This window comes from Pezoporus wallicus, unplaced genomic scaffold (assembly GCF_028554395.1).
Source record: "Pezoporus wallicus isolate ANWC-B61680 ecotype Strahan unplaced genomic scaffold, APGP_CSIRO_Pwel_v1 contig_4722, whole genome shotgun sequence".
Taxonomy (NCBI): domain Eukaryota; kingdom Metazoa; phylum Chordata; class Aves; order Psittaciformes; family Psittacidae; genus Pezoporus; species Pezoporus wallicus.
In genome coordinates this window covers 4,203,624-4,221,851 of record NW_026641840.1, presented here as the reverse complement: position 1 = coordinate 4,221,851, position 18,228 = coordinate 4,203,624, and the positions used below count along the sequence as shown (strand labels likewise).

At 42.4% G+C, this 18,228-nt stretch overlaps 1 protein-coding gene across 1 annotated transcript in view; it reads right to left on the bottom strand.

Moving 5' to 3' along the window:
* The window catches only part of PPM1H (protein phosphatase, Mg2+/Mn2+ dependent 1H), a 131,485-nt gene that overhangs the window by 21,362 nt on the left and 91,895 nt on the right, over positions 1 to 18,228 (bottom strand). The window contains exons 5-6 of the mRNA XM_057425537.1: positions 16,718 to 16,802; positions 9,426 to 9,544 (exon numbers count right to left, since the gene is read on the bottom strand). Coding sequence (XP_057281520.1) covers positions 9,426 to 9,544; positions 16,718 to 16,802 — 204 coding nt within the window. The remainder of the gene's footprint in view (positions 1 to 9,425; positions 9,545 to 16,717; positions 16,803 to 18,228) is intronic.

The following is an 18,228-nucleotide window of genomic DNA, read 5'->3' as shown; positions in this document are numbered from 1 at the left end:
CTGCCATATAATTTGTTCTTAAAATTGGCCTTATGGAAGCACATACAAATTCACGTAAGAGTAGAAGTTGCTGGTGACCAAAACCAAAATCCACATAGTGTTTTCTTTTACAGCAAACTGTATAAGGTTACTTGTCTTGACAAGTATTGTGTTGGCATCCCCAGGCACAACAGATGGTGGCAAAACCACAATCTACCCTGACCTGGAAGGCTCAGTTCTGTGCATGACAGGGGAATCCAGCCTCTGTGCTCTGCTTTTCCATAGCACTTGGCTTTAGAAAGTTTGTCCATATTTCACATCTCTGCTAGAGACACCTGAGAATTAAACCTAAGGAAGGAAAAAAAAATCGTCAAAGGGCTTTAGCTTTAAGTGTACAATAAACCCACTTGTGGCAAGCAAGCAAGCAAGCAAGCAAAAGCTTCAGAAATGCACTAGTTTGTACTGAGGACAAGGATGAAGGCTCTCCTTTGAGAAAGGTTTGTGGATTTGGCTTATTTCTAGCACTGCTTTGATAATCTGTAAAAAACCCCAAACTCAGTCAGAACCATCCCCCAATCTGTCCCCCTCCTGTCTCCCTCTCCAATAAAACCTCTCAACAAAACTAACCCAGCTAGCCAACCACACTCCCTTCCCCAACCTCAACTTTCCTTAGCCATTCCAATAGGAAATCAGATTTTAATCTTTGAGCAACACAAAACTTGAAACGGTTTGGGGTTTCTTTTTCCCCTCCCACACAAGGAACCAGTGGATTGGAGCTCACCCTCTGGATAACAGAGCTTAAATTGCCAACCCAAAAGGAATAGTTTATGTGTACTGTCTATTGAACTACAGGCACCAAACCAGTACAAATGCGTGTTTAGTACCAAGAAGAGATGTGTAGTGCAAGTTAGGCACAGAGCCACTGAAAATGGTGCAATTTATCTCTCAATAAACCATAACCTTTTAAAAATGTCCTTACACATATGTGCTTCTGCAGAATCAGGATCTCTAAATCCAAGCAGCGCTATCTGATACCAAGTACCCTCTAGGCAGGTTAGCTTTAATGTTCCAGTGCCTCAGTAGCTCTCCCTTACTTCTCATCTGACACACACTTTAATGAGGAAAACTATGATAAACAAAGATAATAAAAGTACATAAGCTATAGCATTGTCTGTTAAGAGAAAACATGGTGGCAAATGCAAATCAGTTATAGTGTGCACATATGCACAAAACAGTTTTTAGGGAAGATCTACTCTAAACCAAGATACTGTCATAGGTCCAGGTAAAGAAGAAAACATACAAGTTTTAAAATACATGTTTATCACAGAAAATTCAGAAACTCCTTCTTGTGAACCTGAAACTGTACAATGTGTCATTTGCAAATCCCAGTTCTGCCTACTTGCCTATAGATAACGAAAAATAAAGTATCTCAGCATGACCTGCACATATGCACAAAACAGTTTTTAGGGAAGATTTACTCTAAACCAAGATACTGTCATAGGTCCAGGTAAAGAAGAAAACATACAAGTTTTAAAATACATGTTTATCACAGAAAATTCAGAAACTCCTTCTTGTGAGCCTGAAACTGTACAATGTGTCATTTGCAAATCCCAGTCCTGCCTACTTGCCTATAGATAATGAAAAATAAAGTATCTCAGCATGACCTGCACACACATACCATCTCTGGCTTGGTCAAATCAGACTGTTATGTGAGCTCTGGATCTCCAGGGAGCCTCCACTGTCATATATAGCCCTAACATGGAGTCTGGACTTTGGAGAGGCTGTATCCCCCCCACCCCCCCAAGTACTCCTGTGGAAGTAATTCCTAAGCAAAACAAACTATCCATCTTGGCCAGCCCACTGTAAAGATTCAAGCACCAGCACCTTTTCTTAGGCACTTTCTGGAAGATAGCTGAATTTTTATTCCATTCACCTCCAACACAGCATTAAAAGAAAGTGGGGGAGGAAAAGTCGGTGGAGGGGGTGGCTAAGGATCTAGATAGGTCCTTGCCCCCCAAAAAGACAAAAAACATAACTGGGGCTATTTACAAGCACTCTCTTCTGCTGCTTTTTTGCTCAGGAGGCTGGGAGGGACAGAGCAAGTGCACCGTGAGCACTTTCATTCCCTGCTGGTGACCACTTGAGCTTCCACCACTGAGTGACAGAAAGCATGTGCAGATACTGCAGCTGCACATCAAGTGGGTCTATGTTCTGCAAGAGTCTCACCAGGCCAACTCTTTCTTTTTTCCCCAGTGAATCTGTTGTCTTGAGTGCTTCTTAAAATTTATTTCATCTCTTCTAAAAGACAAACAGAAAAGATGGTCAGCGTTTTCTCTGGAGACAGAGGGATAAGGGAAGAAGGCTGTTATAACCCCATGGGCTTAATGCACTGTGATGGACAGAAAAACCATTTGTAAATTCACATTTTGATGTGCTGCTTGTTAAAAGGATGTGGTGAGGCAGATGGGAGAATGTTAACCTCGCAGTGCCTCCTCCACACTTGCTAGCTGGGATCTTCTGAAAGGAAAGGAGATTGCTGTTAAGAAGGAATCGTGAAGCAAACTCTTCTGGGAAAGATCACTGTAGCATAGGATGGGGCAGTCAGGGAGACACAGCAAGCAGAGACCTCCCTATACCACAGCAGTGCTGAAAGCTCCTCTGAGAAGCAAGGGGACTCCTCTTAGCAAGGAGAAGAGCCGTAGGTCAGTTCTGGGTGGCAACAGAGAGAAAGGGGATTTCCTAGTGACCCAGATGAGGTTATGTCAAATTTGTGCAGCTGGGGAAGCCAGAGAAAATAGGAGCAGGGGAAGAGACTTGATCTTACCAGGAGGAAGAGGTGGTTTTGCTTGGGTTTTCAGATTGAAGATAACCTCATTTCAGTTCAGTTTCTTTCTGATAAAACAGACTGGGAGCCTTTTGTTTGTCCCTGATATGCAGCACCTGATCTAGTGCAAGGCAAAGCCCAAGCAGAAATGCACAGCTGTGCACGGACAGGCCTTAGATGCACTGCTACAAGAAGGAGATGCTGCTGTAGGACTGCTACAAGAAGGAGATGCTGCTGCAGGATGTGACTCAGACCAACTTCATTCTTGTCACACTTGCTTGGCCCTGAAGAGCTTTATCCTAGACCAGTTCTCTCTTCGGTTGCAGCACTATTACTTACTTGTTTCTGCTTTCTCCTGCCCTGAAGACACTGGCTCAGCTCTTGCAGCATGTGTGCACTTGGGGAAAAGAGCCATTTGTCACTGTCAGGAGACGTGCTGTACACAGCAGGTCAGCTCTCACCTCCCGCTGCTCCTGCAGCGAGGGCTGCAAATCTTGAGAAGATGCATAACATGCACATTGCAAACAGCCATTCATCATTGCTGAGCTGTGCCCCAGACACCCAGGCACAACCCAGCAAGCTGCTCTGCTTGCTTGCACTGAAGAGGCACATCCCGTCCTGCTCCTGGCTCTCTCACAATGAGAGACAAGAGCAAAGACAAAAAGCAAGAGGCCATAGATTATGGTTTCTGCTGCAAAAATGATACCCTATCTCTCTTTTCTCCAGAAAGGCCCAGTGCTGCAAAGGTGGCCCATAATCATTAAATTATGAAAATGGAAGTTGCTGGGAGGAAATTAATACCAGGCATGACTGGGGAAAAGGCTGCTTTCTTGTGAAGTAATTATGAAATTAAAATTTGATCTCTCCCTGGCGATTGTACAAAGGGTACGGCTGAGGTCTCACAACAATACAGCCAGGGTTTCAACAGAAGAAGCACAGAAGGTTGCACTAGACAAAAACGCTCAATTAAAAGGGGAGGGGGGAGAAAGGATGACTTTTTGTAAATTACACGAATTTGGCTAAAAGGCGCAATCAAGCAGGTTATGGCACAGGGTTTGCAGACTTCCAATTACTTTTTACAAGTTGGAATCAAGCTGTTAGGAAATGCAGCTTATCTGAATAAGACTAATAACGCTAAGCTAATTAGACCCACAGGCATTTGCCAGCAGATAAATTCAGGCCGAAAAGAGGGACACTGTCACTTTAAATACTGCCTTGGGATCAGTGGAAAAGCTAATGAGGAGTGTCAGTTGGGGCTGTTTTATTAGGTGGTTCTCCAGAGAATATAGCCCGAGGTTTCTGTAGCAGGGCTCCTGTGCTTGATTCAATAAATCAATTTATATTAAAGGGGGGCACAGTGCGGGCGCCTGGTCCATAAAGCATTTCTGTGGCATTTCTCAATCTGCTCAGGCACTCCTCGGGCAGGCTACCTGAACACGCTGTCAAAGGACATCCAGCCCAGCAATAAAGAATAAGATAGTGGCTGCGTTAGCAATATTTGCTCAAACCAGCTCGTGCATTACCAAGCAAAACATGTACGTTGGCTCTCACCAGGGCATTCTGGATCCCCAATAAGTGATTAATGAGAGCCTGGGTTTTGTGAGCTGGAGTCTGAACCGCAGACGGCAAGGCAGCCCGCACAATGAAAGCAAAAGGCATCCATCCCAAACAAAATAAAACGGCTTGAAAAGTGAAGTTAGTTTTTAATCAGATGCTTAGGGGCTGAAAGACATTCCCTGTTGGAAAGAAAAGGGTGAGCACAGAGCAGGCTGGCAGCTTTCCAGGCAGTGGACAATATTGACTCTAGAATAAAATGGGTTTTGCTTAGCGCTCACCCCAGGACACCAGCCTCCCTGCTTTGGAATAAATCATGCAGGCAGGCGATTCCCTGGCACTGGCTGACCCTCGGGTGCTGACCATGTGCCACAGTACCCCTTGCCCCATGGACATGGAGCTGGTGAGGACTCCACTGCTGCCGTGCATGCAGTGTGATCACAGGCAGCACCAAATCCCCCACTGGCTTGCCTTGGGCTTCAGCCCATAATATGCGGTGGGTACTACACCAGCTCAGGATGTTTTTGACAGGATGCAGCCCAACTCTGTGTACTCCTGGAAAGCAAAGGAAGGCACCAGCAATCAAGTCAAAAAAAATGGACGTGTTATCTAGGGCTCTTTTGCCACCCTAAAATCAAGTAAAAAAGCTAAAGCTGTGATCTGGAAACAAGCCTTCAAAGAACTCTACTTCAACACAAGCAGCAGAAAGGCTGCTGTTCGCATTCCAAAGAGGAGCAAAGAAATTAACTCTGAAACCATCAAAGCTGATACCAGTTGGTAGTGTCTTCTGGATGACTTTGGTTAAGTGCAGCACCATATGGCTTCTGCAGCCCCACGGGAGGCTGACAGGAGAAACCTGGGAAGGAGCCTTTGTGCCAGTGAGCGACACAGGAAACCAGGTTTTGGGCAGATGTCTATGATATAGTCAGAGCAAAGTACTTCACAACTGTTCACACTGGATATACCTGTGAGTAAAGAAAACCTGACCAACCATGCCTTAACTTTCCAATAAAAGGCAGAGACAAAGAGTACTAATTTTGTGCAGTACTTTAAAGGAGCAGTAACCACCAGGCCTGCATTTCCCCCTCATGTATTTCTACTTGCAGGCGACCTTCACCCCTTTTTAGCACTGGCAGCGCTTTGCTTACATGGCCACTGAGTCTTCCCTGATGCTTCTGTTGCCAGGACCTGTCAAAGCCACCAGAAATACCCTCTTCCTGGTACAAGTTTAACCTCTGCAAGCCATGGGCCTGAAAACCCCAGACCAGAGACCCAGCTGTGAAAGGCTGTCAGTAACACGGATGTCTGCCAGCAAATTATGGCTCGAGACAGGTCAGAGGCTTGTTCAGCAGGAGACACAGCTCTTAAGATGCCTTGCCAGCTACAGTACGCATTTTGCAATGGTTGCTCAACCACAACGCATGTGGGGCAAAGGGGACAGGAGGGGCAGCTTGCAGTCAGCTCCCACCTAAATGGGATTTATTTTAGATACATTTAATACAGTGGATTTCTCATCCTAACTGCCACTGCAGAGAAATCTGAAAGGGTGGGAGAGCCAGAGGGAGAAAAGAAAGGCTGGTCTCAGAGCAGTTACAGGCAGCCTGGACCAGTGATGCGGTACACATTGCTGGATCAGTGGTTGTCCTAATGCTGTGGGGAAACTTGGCAGCCCTGCTACCACTGTGGGCTGCTGAGACAAAGCCAGTGTGGAAACTTCACATGAGGAAAAAAAAAAAAAAGAAGAAAGAAAAGGAAAAAAAAAAAAAAAAAAAAAAGGCCAAATGCATTATGACAAACCCAAAGACAATAACCTTTTGTAATCCAAACAATCTGGGCAAGCCAAGCCATTGTTGAGTCTCTGAAAAGCTCCAGAGCACAGGAGAAGGGAAAAATGAAGGAAAAAAAATTAGCCATCCAGCTTCTAACAGAAAACACAGAAAGTGTCCTGAATTTTAAAATAAACCAGTTCATTTTCCTGAGGAAACATCAGAGCAGAGAGTTTACACCCTCTCACTAAAGGATTCAGTAATTAAGTGTCAGAGTGGCAGTTCCTTCCTAACATCACCCGCACACGTCTACATGTACATGCAAATGCCAACACACGGTGAAGTCACTGACCAAAAAAAGGTTCACACAATTGATCTTCTGAATTGGAAGTGATAAAAGTTTGGCCGTGTTTTGGCGTACCAAGCTCTGGCTGGCCAAAGCTCCATCTGATGTTTTCTAGAAAAGGAATATATATGCTAATTTATTCTCCATGATAGATATTGTCCTTAACAACAAATGCAGAACAGACATGTCCTTGGCCGCTGTGTCCTCATGCATCACTTAAATCTAGGAATTAGAAAGGGAAGAAAGCAGAAGCAAAACCCTTGAAGTGTAAAACAACCACTGTGAAACACCAGCCACCTCAAACCATCACCTCTGACGGCCCACCAAACTGGAAATCAAACGTCTTGTCCACAATCTCAAACAGAAAAATTGACCTAGACTTTTGGATAAATTGAAGCAGATTGCCTCTCCTCTGCTTAGGAGATCACTGCACACAATTCGATGGAAAACAAGACAGCCTTGGGCAAAAACCCTGCAAAAAGAAATGGATCCTTATTTAGAAGGCCTCTGATTTAGATAAATTCATGGTGATAGAGCAAAATTCCCTCACCATTTCATTGTCCTGAGGCAAGCAAACAAAGAGGTAACTGATGTGCTAGCTGTGGGATATGGAACAGCTAAAAGATTTCAATTCTTTTATTAAGAACTAAAACGTAGCTCCCATTTTCTACTTCCAAACAGAAGTCAAAAGGAACAGCAGGGAGAGGTAGCCTCATCACAGTCTCCACATGCTTTTGCTTGGCACAGGCCACCTCTTTCTGGGACAACACTGAGGTGAATTGAGACTTGAATTTTCAAGTCACAGTTTAAGTATTTATCCTGCAATAACTGCTTAGAGCTAGGCATATTTGTACTATACTGGTGGTAATTGTTGCATTGACTATATCAGAATCAGGAACTGGATCAACACGTATCCTACACTTCAGGAAATGCAGACAAATCAACAGGAGAATCAACTCTCTTCTCCCCCCGCCATATGCTAGAGTTAAGAGTTCATGCACCAGTATGGATAAAACAATAACACTAAATCAAATCTGTGATCCAGTTAGGCTTACCCAAGCTCTTACTAATTATTCTACATTTAAAATTTGCATTCCTTCTTGTTTATCTTTCCTCTAACGCCAAACACTGTTAGCTATGCAATAACCATTTTGAATAAGGTGAAGTGCTATGCATAGATCCATAAATGAGGTACAAATTGACATACAGAATTACCTATTAGTTTAACTATTCCAGGGCTGTACACATCCCAACATTCCACTAGTGATTTTGACTGGGAAAAAAAATAAATCATGGTAAGCAGAACTTCCACTGAGCTTTTTGACAGGGCTCTCAAGTTCAGCTGCAACCTCTAGTGTGCACTAATAGTTATTTTTCCATCTTCATGCTTTACTTGGTATTTATCAACACCAAATTTGATCATTGCGTTGCCCATTCATGTAAATAACTTCATGCTTTACAGTTCCTCATGGCCTTTCTTGATTATTAGGAAAAGAGCTGTGGTGTCACCTGCCAATGCTGCAACTTCAACCATTTTAACCTCATTTTCTTTCCAGACCACTAACCACCCAGAGAAATGCAAAACAACTCCCACAGAGCGGGAGAAACCCTCTCTGCCTTCCAACCATAATGAAAGTAATCTGCTCTTACCCTCCCCTAAGGAAGATCTTGGCCCATGATACTCTTGTAGCTCTCCCCTAAATTAGAAAGCTTCCCTCCCCCCCCCCTTTCCCCTTCAATAGCATCTCACATCTTGAGAAAGAACATTTGGAAGTCTACATGAAGACATGCTTTACTGATGCCTTCAGAGACATCCGGGAGTTTAATAAGAAAACTCCCTTTGCAGAAACTGGGAGAATGTCTCATGATGTTCCAAATGTTTTGTTGTTGAAGACCTCAGTTGATCCAATGTTCTTATTCTGTTTCCTATTCTTTTGCTCATGCCTGTAGCCTTTCTAAAATGTGAAGTCATCATTCTCAGGGTGAGACTCCGCATTCTAGCAGCAGCTGTTCAAGATAATGGACAATGACGGTTATTCCCAGACTAAGATGTTCTGCACAAACACTCCAGGTAACATTAAACTTAGATCATCATTCTGCCATTAACACATCATTATATTTATGGTCTATAAAGTATGGGACAAATCAGAAGAATGTGGGGTATGGTCTCCAAGCCAAAAAAAGTTTGGAGGCTTTTTAACCCTCTCCATTCTTTTCCTTCTTGAAAGTACATTTGCTAAGAATGGTAAAAGACAAACAGCATGGAAGTGAAGACTATGAATTTATAGGGCTTTTGCCTTTATAGCTTACACACAGAGCCCACAACAGCAAGGATTAGGGCTTCTCTAAGTGAGTGGGAGTCACTTGAGAAGGAGCCTCTTGAACAGACACAGAACAATGAAGACAATTAGCAAGAGACAAAAAAATCATCATTCTTCCTGTCTTTGCTTCATTAAGTCAATGCTGTTCATTCAAGCCTTTTCATTTTAAGATGGCTATGACTTTTATTCAGACAGGCCCATCTTTAAAAGAATTCCTCAAGGGTTACCCAAATCAGGGGTCAGCTGCACTGGAGTATGGGAGGCAGCTCTTCTCTTCCTCAGGCATTCCTTGGCATGCAAAGGATCCAGATATTATAAAAAGCTATTTCCAAGATAGAAAAGTTGTTTAGCTTTCAGAAAGATCCCTTGGCATGTCCTCCCTTTTATGTGTTTGCTCTGCTTTGAGTGCTCCCACATTAAAATGAAACAAGGTCCTAACTCTGGAGGCAGGTCAATTTATTTAAAATGTTAACTTCCGAAAGAAAAATACATCTGAAAGAAGGAAATACCTTTCCCTTCAGTACACAGGGGTGCACCTCCATGTTTGATGGAGTTTATACTAATCAAAGACAGGTACAAAGCAGGCATTGGTTGGGAAGAAGGCAGACCCCATGCTGAGAAGGACACATTCTTACCAGCCAGTCATGTTGAAGTCACGGTAGAGCATCCTCTTCCCAACTTCCTTGCGCTGCACCCTTCGTGGAAACTCTAAATGTGTGAACTCATTTCCCAGCAAGTGGGGCTGCATGTAAGCCTGTGGGCAGAAACCAAGCCACAGATACCACACAGACATCACAAAAAAAAGGCATCATCTATGTTTAAAGAGGTAGCATTACCACCCCTTCCCGCTCCCTTCCCATTCACATTCCCCCCCCTTCCTTCCTAAACAAGAAGGACTGTGAGCTCTGCTTCAGCCAACAATGTGCACATACACCAGTTCCGATACTGCGGATGTCCAGCAGCAGCCTTAGAGGGAGCAGTCCTCTTGCCCTCAAAATCCTTCACTTCTCCCTGCTCCTTAACATTTGGGATCTCTACACTACATGCCATTCACTGACCCTGAAGGAGACTGCAGGGCTTCATAAAACAGAACACATCTCCTTTTCTAAGTCAGCTATGTGAGAGAAGGGAATGATCAAAGGACATATCCTTGGAGCAAGCAGAGATTTGGAGGGGTGCATGTTGAGTGAAACTCAAGTTTTTTGACTCCCAGTTCAGCTACACCAACAACACACGAAACCTAATACTACTACCACATTTTAATGGTCACTGCCTTGAGAAATATGTTCCCTTTTACCTGCTCAGTGTGCTGCATCCCATCACATGTGACACTGCAAATAAGCACGAGTTGCAGAGCAATGTCTTTTCTTGTTTTCTAAAAACCACTTCCTTCATGCAGAACTGACTTTAAGAAAAACAGCAGCAGTTTTGTGTGTCACAACTGCAACTTATGTTTTTGATGGTGTTAGTGCTCAAATGCTGCTGCTGTCCTTTCTGGTGTGCTGTTTTGCAGATGCTAGGAGGCCTCTTTGCCAGAGCCGTGCCCAAGGCTCATGTTCTGCAGAGCTGACTGTACTTGAGAGCAGTGCAAAGCTCTTTGTCCACTGCACAAATTTCTGGTTTGGATTTATACCCAGATCACCTGATACGATAGTGTAATCCTAAACATACTGTATTACTTATTTCCAAAATAAACTTCACATATTTTTCTTTAATATTTGCATAAATAAGCCTTTCTTCCTCCCTTCGCAGTGCCACATCTTGAGCAAGCTCTTCTGAAGCCACAGTCAAACTGGCGAGGGAACTGAAAAAAGTTGTGTTTCTTAATCTTTCTGCAGCTAGCTCTTTTTCCTTATCCAGCCAGTTAAGGCAATAAAGTCTGTCTTATCTCCAGCAGCAGCTGCTGTCAGGGCAGACCAAATGAGCTGGCTTTACTTTGTGGGTTTGTCATAAATCAAGCGCTCATCAAAGGTGAGCGACAGGAAGCAGCAGAAGCCCTTATTGATCTACCTGGCAGCTATCATGCAGATAGTTCACAATAAAATATTTCCTGCATTTAAGGGCCGAGCCTGCTCCCACTCAATTTAATAGGAGTTGGATCAGGCTCAGCACATCACAACACTAACCTTCCATCAGCTTGTCCCTGTTCTCATCGCCAGACGTCCTTCCAGAAAACACCTTGAGCTCAGCTGAAACAGGGTGAGCAAGATTGCTGTGTGTAGCCAAAAAGATTGCTTTCAAGAGGTGGCTCTCAAGCACACAAGTGTGATCTTGACTCTGTGATCCCTTCCTGGAACTGGAACTCCACCAAATTCTCTCTCCACATACAGTTAAGGGAATTAAATTTTTTCCCTGCAGTCTACAGTCAGCCAAGGTCCCCTCCCCAAAGCAAATACTGTTTTCAAGGACCCTCCAAATTGGATCACTGTTCCTCATTACAGAAATGGCTGAAAAGCACTGGTGACTTCTGAGAGGTCTAGCAGTATTAGTCCAGATGAGGTTTTTCATACTTCCAGAACTCTGAGTTCTTGATTTAAAAGTACACGCGAACTTCTAATTTTTATTTATTTTCATTCCAGTTGCAAAAAAAGATGGAACATCCCTAATGATTTATTTGATGTATTGCTACACACTGACTGAAGAAAGCTGGGGTTTTGGGGGGTATTTTTTCAATTCTTTCTAGTCTATGGCATTGCAAACAATGAAGTCAGTCTGCTTTGAAAGTGCAATTCAGTTCACTATTAAAAATGCACAGCCTATCTTGATTAAACCATTACAAACCACTTCTAGCTAAAGACTACTGTCATCAGATTACAAAACAGGATGCCTTCTTTAAAGCAAAAAAGACTCATACCTGACATCAAAATTAAGCTATTTAACCTCTGAATTACGAGATTACTTATTAGGCTGGATCACAGGTCCAGAAGAGAAAAAGTTGCAGGCTTTTATCATTTTTCCCCTTGAAAACAAGAATTTTCTTTATTGAAAAGGTAAAGCAATTGGGAGAGACTGCATTTCATAAAGATTTACTCAAATGGAAAGTCTGAGGTCACAAGCAAAATAAGATTAATAAAGCTGGCAGAGTTGCCAGTGGACTGCTAATGTTCAAGTAAGATTTCTCTTCTGCAGCCAAGCCTCAATGCTTGATTTACAATCCAGGGATCTTAACTTGATTCTAATATTTTTTGGCGTCAGTGGAACAGAGGGAAAAGAGCAATTTGGAAGCTTCTGGTGCCTGTAAGCTGAATTCTTTTGCGAAGAAAGAGGGATTTTTGTTGGGCTTCTCCCCACTCCCTGCTAATTTTCTGTATTTTTTACCCTTTTCTTTTTAACAGTTATTTTTGATACTTCACTGGTGATTCTGCAGAGAGAATAATGTTCTACTATAAAATTCAGCTGCAACTTCCAGTCAGGCTTGTTGAGAACTGTTCTCCAGTTACTATAAGGCAGAATTCTTCTTCACCCCAATCAACCTGTGCTGGGCAGCAGAACCAGAGAACGAAAAAAAAGCAAGGCTTTAAAAATCTACAGATCTTTCAAGCAGATATACAAGCAGACACTACGAAATCCCCTCAAGTGATCAAAGGAGAAACAAAATAGTAACTGAACTGACTACCAGAATTTCATCACTGGTGAGGCAGGATATATTTTATCTTTTGTTTAACCTCGATTTGCAAGAAACTAAGATCAGAAACACCATTCAGAGAACTTAAAATTTAAAGAACAGTGACTGTCAAAAGCTTTGTATATCCTTATAAGGTATGTTCAGACAACACTGTTATTCTGTGTCATGAAACTGGAGTATTAGCCATCATTTTTCTTTCAGAAGTTATCACAGTTTTTTTGGCATAAATCTGGCATAGTCTGCACCATGTGTTTGTGGTACTCTGCCATTTTATGGTATATTTTGTGCCTGGATGCATTACGTTCAGTATTAGCTGTTTAAAATGGAGCCTGCTCAAGGAAATATTAGTCACATTTCTTTGAAAAGGCCATTTACTTCCTGCTGTTTCCTGGTGATCAGCAAAGCAAACATGAAATTAAGATAAACCCAGACTAACACAGTAGTGTGTCAGTTAATTAGGCAGCAGGGAACACTGCATGTATCTTATCGTACCTCGATAAGGTCTGCTGATGCCTTTTCCAGCTCCTTGAGCATGCACCGCTCTGGGACATCACCAGCACTCGCAGTTTCACTGTATTTTGTGCTATTTTCAGAAATGCTGTTTTCCCCTATGCCCACTATATCTTACAACTTTACCCTCTTATCATACTGTGCCATTTTCTCCAACAGGATATTCTACTATATGGGACTGATGCTCACAACAGCATGCACAGCACAATGCATCCAGAAGTTTGGTGGATTACTCAGCCATTATCATACGGACATGTTTAAGACAAACAGAAGTTAAAACTAAAAGAGGTGGTGGTAGAATAAAAAGAGGAAAGTGAGAGCCAAATCAATCCCTGGACTGGTCTCTCCTCTTACAACATGCCAGGACCCTTTCCATAAATCTACACATCTCTTTTGCCACAGCATCATGCAGTGCGTCAGATGGCCAAAGCAATCCTATGCTGGGTGATGCAGGGAGCCACAAAGAATTAACATGCATCTGACTTGTAATTGAAGCACTGAACCGACATCTGGGAGATCTAGGTTCATTTCCTCTTCAGGCTGGGTTCCCCAGACATCCTTCAGCAGGTAAGTTAGCATCACTTAACCCTTGCCTGAACGACGAAATAAGAAGAGGTCTTCTTTGAACCCATGCTTGTCCAGGCTCATGAACCTTTGTCTGAATAGTGCCAAACACAAAGAGCATCTACAACTCACAGCCACTAATGGCCACTCAGTCTCTACTAGTGGTAAAGACTGCCCTGGTACCACTAATGCACCACCTTTGGTCTGAGCTGTGAACTTTTTGGGGCATTGCCTGGCTACACACATGGACACAGTATGCAGTAACACCATGCTGACCTCACATGACACCTACAAAGTGCAACTTTGATAACTAATAGAAATACACCCATCTGCAGTACATTCATACATCATTCATTTTGAACACATTTTCCAAAGAAATAAGTAACAAAATCTATGCCATTTACTGTTCCAATTTAGACTATCATGACTGAAATTAATAGTCTCCTCAGAAGATGAAAGAAAAATTGCTTCTGGCAGTCACTGCCTGCACAACTGCTGAACAGCAGCTCCCAGTCAACGCTGGATTTTGGTTTTGCTCAAGATACACTCATAGGGAAGCCAGAGCTGTCCTGGAGTAGGCATTGTGTGGAGCTCTCCTGACATAGTGCTAAAAAGAAAAGCCAGACACAAAAATTCAAAAGAAAAGGAGGTTCATGAATGCCCACCCATGGAACAGAAGCAGTATGGTGCAGAAGCCAAAGGACCAAGGGAATACTGGTGCAACACTTTCACACCTTACATCTTAAGTGCTCTCTGACTGAAGGATCAATATTGCCTTCAGCAATATTCTTGCAAGTCCCCTGACACAGAAGACTGCCCCTGCCATATGGCCTACCTGAAATCTGCAGCTGAATGCTATTCTCACTGCAAAAAAGAAGGGGTGCAGGTGGAGACAAAGGGATGACCATGCCCAAGGCTATTCAAAAGTCATAATGACTGGGTAGACAACTTGTTCTTTTGAGTTTGTCATGCCAGATGCCTACGCCCAAGGCCAGTCTCGGATTCATGCTAATAAAACTGCATTAAAAAGGGAGCTGGATAGGGAAAACATTTGTGTGTCCATCTCCCATCCCTCCAGTTACTCAACCAGTACTAGCTGAAGTACAGTTTTGTCTAAGACTAGGCTGGAGAACTTCATATGGAGATGCTCACACGATCTGAACAACTCGTTACCCTGCAGACTTCTTTGCACATGGAAATAAAAGCCCAGGAAAGAGGACCTAAACTAACATCCTGTGTGGCCAAAGCAAATAATAGCCACTAAAGGCAGAGGAAAGCTTATTTGCCCTGACTGTGCTAACAGTGTCTACTGCACAGGGAACCAATGCTCAGAAGCCTGTAGGCTGTAAATCCATACCCTCCCTTTGCTCGTGCACTAACTCCCCCACAGTGAACAGTATCTCTGAGTTTGCCAAGTAAAACATTAATGCTGAAATGATTAAGTGATTTTCTTCCTATTGTGCAGGAAGAGCAGGGCAACACATCTGAAACAAACAAAAAAATATCAGCTTTAACTGCAAATAAGAAAATAAATCCAAACCAACTAACTTTCAGACAAGAACAGCAGAAGAGAGATGTTGATGGTGCAACAGACTGATAGCAGAACCTGTGCACAGCCAAGGTGAGTAAGGAGAATTATTTGGGATCTAATCCATAAGACAGATGCAACCTTTGGAGTGTAATGTTTATGCTAACTTTGTAAGAAATTTGGGGTCTTCTTTTTTTTTTACTAGAGTAAAATATGTTACTTATGAAATGTTACATTTGAAATTCTCTCTAATTTTGTTTCACACTCTTGCTGTCCTGCACGTATTTTCTTTGAATATGATACCCATAGATCTGGCATACTTGTTACATACAGAATTAAAATAAACAAACAAAGGTAAAGGAATTTTCCAAATGAAACAGCAGAAAGGCTTTTCATATCAGCTGCTGTTTCCAAACATAAGCCAGAAAGGACATCAAAAGAGAAAAAAATCCCTTGTAGGCAATGCTTTATCTGTATTTCCTACAGAAGTAGCAGACTCCCCAGATATTAAAGATACCTTTTATTTTAAAGGCAAACAAATTATTTTAAACGTAACTGAATTGTAAATATTTATTAGGCCCCTCTTCCATTTGGTTTGCTGAATACAAATACACCCAAAGCACTATTTCCTCTGAAATTTTCAGCTTTAAGCCAGTGAACCTGACTAAAAATCAAACATGACAATTGTGGAAACATTTGAAATTTTTCTTTAAAACCTTCCACCTCTGTCTTCCACCACTGGCATTTTGCCTACTCTCAAATCACCGTGCTTGGGCCAGTCTTCAGATAAGAGACACTCTAAGACCAGGCAATGCCACTACACTTGCCTGTCTACCTCTTGTCAGGCAAAGGTGACAGTGAGCCTTCCTTGGCTTAAACTTTCTAAAGCTTTCTAAAAGGAAAAAGCAGAGACCCAGAAGAAGCACAAAAGAAATCTCTTAGTCACATCAGGAATGATGCCTTGACAAACACCCAGCCAACTTCAACTGGCTGATTCAACCACCAATGAAAAGCTCAAAGAGAAAAAAGATTATTGCATGATAAACACCACCATACATTCTGACTTCTGTTTCGTGGGCAGCTTATCAGCCAACTTGCTGTATAAAGCATCCCACATGTCCTCAGCTAGTCACCCTTTATGGGTGCTGCTACACTAAATACAACTAGTCTTTCTTCACCCATCCTATCTTGCAGCTACTAATGCTCACTGACATCATCTCAAAGTTGGATATATTTTCCCCGATTGAGATACTATTGGCATACTATTAAGAGCAAATGAATAAAACCCTGCAATATCATCCACACACAAAAAGCAGTCTGTGATATTTTATACTGTCACATGCTAAACACTGGGATGGACTGAAATACCTCTGTGGCTTGTTAGCTCTGTGTTTGAGCTCTCATTATCCAACATCAATGACCTACTGAAGGTCTGCAGCTAAACAAGGTACACAAGCACAGCCATACTAATTGATGGCCTTCATAGAAGAGGCAAGGCTCTTTTCATCAGGATTTGCACCACCAGGCTTTTCTCCACATTTACTGATGGCTAAAAGACATACATGGTGGGTCACTGGTGGTCAGTGGGTATATGTTCCTTCAGTAAGCCACAGTAACTCAGCAGCAATTGTATGAACCACAGATATTACTGGGCAATGCTTGTCATCAACAGCACCCGATATGGTCCTCAGGTCTCTTACCAGATACTGAAGTCGCTGGCGTTCAGTCTCTGGAGTGAATTCTGAAGACATTGGAATAACTTCACCGTTTCGGATTATTATAGCCCTGTAACAGGAATAAAACATTATCAGTACAGGAAAAAAAAAAGAAAAAAAATTAAAACTACCCAGAAAACCACAGGGTATGGTCACACTCTTATTCCCTTCAGTCATAGCAAAATAAAGCCATTTCTTTTCTACTGAAGCTGCCAGCAGAACGGAATAGTAATTCCTGCTCTGCATCCTTTAGGCTGGATAATAAAGTATATTTGTATATGCCAAGCTCATTTCAGAGCTTACAAAAACATCCAAGCAACAAAGGCAAGAGTTATTTCAGTTGATGTCTACAGGGTATCCTTATTAAGTGAAATGCGGACACCCAGAGGAGATGCTGCAGAATCACTGATTGTAGAACAACTCTTTGCAGGTTTTACTCCCAGTTGTGGCTGACACTGTCTAAACTACTGGCTTCAAATGACTCATGCAAGCACTTTCCAATTATTGATTGGTCATATGTCATGTCAAAACATTTCTACTCCAGCAGCAAATGGAAAAGGCAAAGCAAACCCTGTTTAACACAAATTTAACTGGTTATGTGCCGGAAGATGACAGCTAATGGAATGACTATGGGTCAACCAAATTTTACATACGCTACTGCAAACGGCAGAGGAAATTCTCTCAAACACCTGCCTGTTGCCTCTTAACAATCTGCTACGCTGCATGAAAAATACAGTCAGATTCTCCCCTGGTGTAATGCCACTGGCTGAAACACAGTCACAAGAAGGAAGAATTTACCTAGTATTCCTACTGCATTCTGCAGTCTTGTATTCACTCACAGAAGTGGGTTCTTTTATCTTTCCATTATTTACACGGCTCTATAAGTACACTAACGCTTGGTGCTTTTGAAGAGCTGGATGAACTATGCATCATCCCAGAGATTTTACTGCCTGTTTTGGAGACATTTCTCAACCATCAGTAGATTAATTCATTGTTTGGATAGTAGCAGTGTACCAGGCTTTGGTGTAGATAAAAAAAGCAACTGTCACTTGCATTCCAGTTTCTATATGTTTTAAATGCCCTCCTTTCTGTGATCTTTTCATCCCCTTGATGTGATATTTACATGCTCACTTAGTTCTCTTGATGATTTGATCAATTCAATGGCACTGTTTCTACGCCAGGTATTCTGATGGCACTGCAAGGCATCCAACAAATATGGCAGACACACAACAACTGAAAACCTAACCTCTAAATTAAAAACACAGGCATCTTGAGAAAACCAGCCTAGGTGCAGACCAGCTTTGTAAAATTAGTGGTATAGGATATCTTTCCAAACCTTCCAGATATGATAGTGAACTAGAACTGTCTCCAAATGATCTTCTGCATAGCTGGTATGCAAAAGGAAAGAGCATTATCAGAGAGGAAAGGAACTGTTCACATGTCTTGAGATTCATGTGGCAAAGAACAGACAAGTACAGGATGGAGCTACAATGGGA